General features: G+C 32.3%; 1 protein-coding gene across 4 annotated transcripts; it reads right to left on the bottom strand.

Annotated features, from left to right (window-relative positions):
• Positions 1-1014: 1014 nt before the first annotated feature.
• Positions 1015-3491, bottom strand: LOC137829849 (transcription factor bHLH94-like). 4 transcript variants are annotated; one of them, XR_011084096.1, is made up of 5 exons: positions 2830-3421; positions 2284-2691; positions 2026-2193; positions 1732-1817; positions 1388-1513 (listed from the first exon to the last, which is right to left on the bottom strand). XR_011084096.1 is itself a non-coding variant. In XM_068636814.1 (3 exons), exons 1-3 carry the CDS (start codon positions 3337-3339, stop codon positions 2098-2100), a joined length of 1014 nt encoding a protein of 337 aa, XP_068492915.1. In that variant the 5' UTR covers positions 3340-3491; the 3' UTR covers positions 1615-2097. The 4 variants fall into 4 exon arrangements, 1 of the variants encoding a protein (XP_068492915.1); XR_011084098.1 differs by lacking the exon at positions 1732-1817 and having other exon boundaries at positions 1015-1513; positions 2830-3417; XR_011084097.1 differs by lacking the exon at positions 1388-1513 and having other exon boundaries at positions 1615-1817; positions 2830-3449.
• Positions 3492-5747: the final 2256 nt, after the last annotated feature.

Here is a 5747-nt window from a genome sequence, read left to right as displayed (position 1 = left end):
ATGTAAAAAAATTTGAATAAAATAATCAAAATAACTTGTATAAGGCTAGATTTATTAACTTAAAGGCTATCGAGGAGAGAATAATACTTGATCAATTAATACAGAACTGATACCTATACTGTGATTGCAGCCAGGGACACCATTAAGTATTATATATATATATATATATATATAGTAGAGGGTTTTCTGGTGCTTTAATTTGTTCACGTTGTAAGAATAATTAGCTGTGATGAGGAAAGGGTGAAAAAATTTAGTGGACTAACAGAGAAGGTTTTATGCTTGATGAGGACTTTTCTTTGTACAAGAAATTAGGAGTTACAGAATTTACTTTTCTGTAACTTTCTCAGCAAAACGGCAACTTTTGGCTAGCTTTGTTGGTTGGTGGTACTGATAGTTCAAAGGAAAAACATATTGAAAATGCTTACTCGTAAGATAGTTGAAGTAATTGAGGAAATCCTTATAAAACTGGAAAGTATTCCATGAATCTATGTTATTACTGTTTTGGATTTGACAGAAAGGAAAATTTTCACTCAAATGGGGAACAGAACAAGGTTTTAAATTTGAGAAAATATCACATATGAGATCACGGTTGTAGAATGGCCACTACTTAAAAAGTCACACAGTTCACTACTACTCCAGCAATCATCATGATAACTCAAACCTCCAATGCATACAAAAAGTTTGTGTACAAAATAAAGTGCATCAATGAAGGGAAAGCTTTTTCACTTAGACAATTTACTCTATTTGCTCTCAAATCACTCAACAACACACTCCTCCATTCAACATGTTAATCGCAGAAAAGGACTTTGGTTTTGGCACTAGTTAATTTTACATCTGTAACTTTATTCTTTTCATTCTGCTCTTGGAGATCCCACCACCACCCCCCCAAACCAACCTTCATTTTTTTATCTTTTATTTTACCTAGGGATTCGGCATTGAACATAGTACACCCTCATGGGGCCATTAATCATTTGCATTTTTTCTAAGTTATGAAATAATTATAGACACAGAAAGGGAAGTAAGAATCCGTGATATAATACATACACGTACACTCAGACACATGCATCATGGATTCAGTATAGCCATCTTGATGATGCTCATGATCATTATGATGATGATCATGATCATGATGAACCCTTTATTTATTGTTCTGCGTGTAACACAATGCACAGAGAAAGGTAAGCCCTTTTGAAGCTGTGTTCCGCAGCCTTCCCCTGCAATGCAACTCTACTTAGTACTTACTTGGTACAGACTACGGTGTAGGTGGGTCTCCTTTGACAGTTACGACCTTTTGCTACAAATCCGGAACAGAAAATAATGCCCAACTCTGATTACTATCTCATTTAATCAATTTTTACACACAAAAACTTCCATTGAAGTGCTTGATTGAGTCCAATCATCATTAGAACCTCTGATTATACGTATGTGTATGTTAGTTGTGATGATACTGCGAAACATAGAATCAGTTTGAAGTTGTGGAGGTTTAAGCCTCTTCAATTCCTTGCTTTGGTATCTGATGACATATACAAGGAATTGATGAGTATTGAGTATGCAGTTTTGGTAATTTAAAACAGACTTATTAAATTATGACAGACAAATAAAATAAACACAATATGTTGGCAATTGCCAAAAATCTTTGGCTCTCATTTTCATTCAATTTTATTTTCAGATGCTCCCAATTTCAGCTTGACAATTTGGCTTTGGCTTATAGTTGAGGTAGACAAGACCCACCAATTTCAAAGCAAGGTGGGCAAAATTGACCAAGCACTAGAATATGTCTCAAGAACAATATACCACCACAGAGCCTCCTCCACCCCCTACCTCAGAGAGAAAAAAGAGAAGAAAGAGAAAAAGAGAGAGATCAAAAAAAGTTGGGGAGCTACAAAGACATACACAAGAAGGAATAAACCAAAAAACTTCCTCCAAGGAGTCCACATCAGTAGATTAAAAAAAGGTGAAGTGAATAGAAGTTGCAATAATTAGGTACATCTTGAAAGAGAAAAATAGCAAGAGATAATGATCCACCATGAAGTAAGGTCTAGACATGAGGTTAAACACCAAGTGGAGCAAGGCAAATTTGGTGGTCAAGGTCTGATCTTAATTCAACACTGCCTCTTGCTGAATCCTATCCAGCGTCTGGTACACAGCTTCAGCTATATCATCAACGGATCCCAACTTGCAATCATCTTCTACCTGCAAAAGAAATTTCAAGGCATTTTCACTTTGCAGAAGAAAATAATTAACTAAAAATATCTAAAGTCTAAGGCACCAACAAAGCCAAACCTTAACACTTAGAGAGTAGAGTACAACTTCAGCAGTGGTAGTAACATTTAGGTGCAAGATTGTGAGGCGCATAGTATGCAAACCAGAGACCAACTTCAAGAGTTGCTTGGGGCGCTTCTTGGATCTTATTTTGAGATTTGCATGGCTTTCCACCATGGTCACTTCTATGTCAGCAATGCCATACTTAACTTCAGCCACGTCTTCACCTATGGTTGCAGAATTATCAGAGCCACCACCGCCACTTGTTGAATACTGCGGAAAGGCGAAGAACTCTGAAAAGGGCATGTTTGTTGCACCACCAGCATCAGATTTCCCCTCTCCTTCTTTCTGAGAACCAAGAAAATGCAGCCTCTGCTCAAGCTCCTTGACAAAGTTAATAGCACCTCCAATTATAGAAGCTTGATCACCCTTCAATCACCAACCACCAACCAGACCAAACAAACAAACAAGTGGACAAAACAAACAAAATTCAGCTAAACCTTTTTATTTTTGCAGCAAGCAAGGAAAGAAACAAAATAAGTAAGAACAAAATGAAGTGAAGTATACCCTTTGGATATAAGAGTCTGGCATGAGAGAGCGAAGAACAGAAAGATACTCATTCATCTGCTTTCTTCTATTGCGCTCCACAGCAATGTGAGTCATTCTTTGGTTCTCAATTTCTTCCTTGTTCTTTCTGCTTTTTGCTCTGCGCCTCTTTGGACGAGTGGTTAAGCTATCCAAGTTTTGAGTGCTGCTACTGGGGTCTGTGGTTTCTTGAAGTTCATTCAAGTGGGGTAAGATAGAGGAGGAGGAGCTGGTCCAATCTCCTCCATAAGGGTAATTGTTTGGTTGGTTGGTATTATTTTCGAGAAAAGTAGAGATGGAACCTTGTTCTTCTTCTTTGTCGATGTTGATGTTGATGTGTTCACAGTCCCCCCAGTTGGGTGAAGTAGCAGCCAAGAAGGTGCAGTTGTAAAAGTCCTTCACTGATCCAAAAGGGTCTTGTGATTGTGGAAACACCACTGCTTCCAGTGCCATGGCTCTCTCTCTGTCTCTCTCTCCCTCGGGCAAACACATAACAAACAACTTCAAATACCTTCAAGAGGAAGACGATGAAGGGAAAACACCACTAGTGTTGTGTTGGGTCCTCTTTGCAACCAGTTTTTGCCTTATAAAGCCCCCCAAAAATGCTCACTGCTTTGCACGTGAAATACAATTAATTCAATCTCAAATACACTAATTTCATAAATCCACTTAATAACACACTTTTTTATGACTTTAATCATTACCTATAATATACTTCTATACCTGTATTCAACTGCAAATTTTCGGTAATGTAAAGTTTAGTATTCTTATTATAAAATTAACAATGACTGATATTATAAAATTGTTTTCTTATAAATATAAGGTTTAATTAATTAATACATACAGAATCATCACAAAACAAAATTATTGTTTGTGGTACCTGGAAATTTTAAACTTTAAAATAAAAAACTAATTTCTTAAAATTCGTTTAAAATTAGATATCATTAACTGATGTTTTTAATATATAATAATTAATAAACAGTTATAGTTTATTTGGTCAAGTTGTGTGTGTGTATAATAGTTTTGATCTTTTCTTCTGTATGAAGACCTCGTCTATTATTCAATAACAACAAACAAAAAAATCCAAACAAAATTGAATTTGCTTTAGTTACTTTGTTTGGAGTTCATGTTATTGAGCATGAGTGTTACATCTCGAAGCTTTCTGAATAAAAAAAATCTTGAAACTTTTGGGATTACACAGTGACAAAGACATAAATTATCCTTCTTTTTTACTTTTTAATTAGTTAATCAGTGAGACATGACAAATTAGGAGAGATTAAGAAATAAAATAAACCAGTTTTCTTTTGACGGAAAATAAAACATAGTTACTTCCATACTATTTCAAAGATTAATAAGAAGATGGAAGAGGATTAATTCTAGATTACCTTAGAGAATTAATAAACTATAAAAGTAATGAAGCAAAATTTTATTAATATTTTCGTTTTCTTTAAAAAATAAAAACTTTTTTGCTCTTCTTAAGTCATCATCTCCCATACATAATTATATTTTACTTTGAAATTGTATCTCATAATAAATTTTCGTTAAAATATGTTTATATAGCGTCAAAAATCGTAAATTTAAGATTTTGCAACGTAGATTTTATAAAAAGAATTGTATTAAAATAAAATTTATAAAAAGGTGTTAAAAATATGTAATGTAATAAAATAACTTAAAATAAAATAGAACTTCATTACAGTTTGTGATAAATTATAGTCACATGTGGGAGAACATGCGTGGGAGAGGGAGACGTGTGTTGAGTGCATTTGTTTCTCATAAGAGAGGAAGAAAAGTTTTTTCTCGCAAAATTATATTATATTTTATTTTAATTTTTTTTTAAGACTCAAAAGATTACAAATAACTGTGACTTAAGTATTACCATTTCTATAACCGATGTAACTTCTTATAATTTTTAATTTTTAAGTCACATCTCTAAAATTGTGGTATTTATTATGTTTAGACAACAATAATTTTATACCTGTAGTGTATTTTAGTGTTGTGTAAACTTAAAACAATGTTATAATGTATTTTTGACATAATTACTTATCATTTTATAAAAAAATAATATGTTATGATATTTAATCTCTATTTTATTTAAATTTAAGATAAAAATCAATTCTTTATTTGAGATAGATAAAGATAGAGTGGACACCATTATTTCATAGTTATAAGATTTGGATCCAACTTATTAACATAATCAGGGTTAGTAGATCAAACTAAGTAATCCTCGATAATAAAAATAGATTTGATTTGGTTGGTCCATTATGTTTTTCAAAAAATTTTATAATGTATTGTTATTAGAAAAGTTATTTTGATGTTAGTTAATTTATCACTAATAATATTCAATCTCCTTATCCGTTCAAACACAAGATTAGATAAAATAATAATACACTATAGTACGAAACTTCTTCAATTGCATTTTTCATTTTTTATATCTCTATATTTATTTAGTCTTCTTAGATTCTTCATTCTACTTCTGTTTGTAGGGAAGAACTTACATCAAATAAAGATAAGAATATTTCATAGTATATGAGTAGATGTAAATCTTACCTTATAAAGATTTTATAAGGTTGAGTTAAATTTAAAGTTCACTTTTTAATATATGAAAATTTGTTGGTTTATGAGATCACCATACACCACTCATAAATATATAGTATCACATACGAGTTTAACAGTCTCGACGTAAGGGAGGAGTGTATTGAAATCTCAAAGTACAAACCTCACTTTATAAAACAGTTTTATAAGATTGAATTAGACTTAAAATACATTTCTGTTCTTAATTCTTTTAATTAAGAAATGGAAATGGAAGAGTAAATAAAAGATTGAATTGTTTGAAGTAAAAAGAAAATTCACTTCTGGCTTAAAAAAAAGACTTCAAATATATATATAAAAGTGGATAGAAT

The sequence above is a fragment of the Phaseolus vulgaris genome, chromosome 7 (assembly GCF_000499845.2).
Source record: "Phaseolus vulgaris cultivar G19833 chromosome 7, P. vulgaris v2.0, whole genome shotgun sequence".
Taxonomy (NCBI): domain Eukaryota; kingdom Viridiplantae; phylum Streptophyta; class Magnoliopsida; order Fabales; family Fabaceae; genus Phaseolus; species Phaseolus vulgaris.
This window is presented reverse-complemented; position numbering and strand designations above follow the sequence as displayed.

Bases quoted from the DNA above. Each gene is read 5' to 3' on its own strand.
- LOC137829849 (XM_068636814.1), bottom strand. From the start codon at position 3,339: ATGTGTTTGCCCGAGGGAGAGAGAGACAGAGAGAGAGCCATGGCACTG. The intron at 2,692-2,829 runs GTATACTTCACT...TGGTGATTGAAG, and splicing joins CAGACTCTTATATCCAAAGG to GGTGATCAAGCTTCTATAAT. The intron at 2,194-2,283 runs GTTTGGCTTTGT...TTTCTTTTGCAG, and splicing joins TCTACTCTCTAAGTGTTAAG to GTAGAAGATGATTGCAAGTT.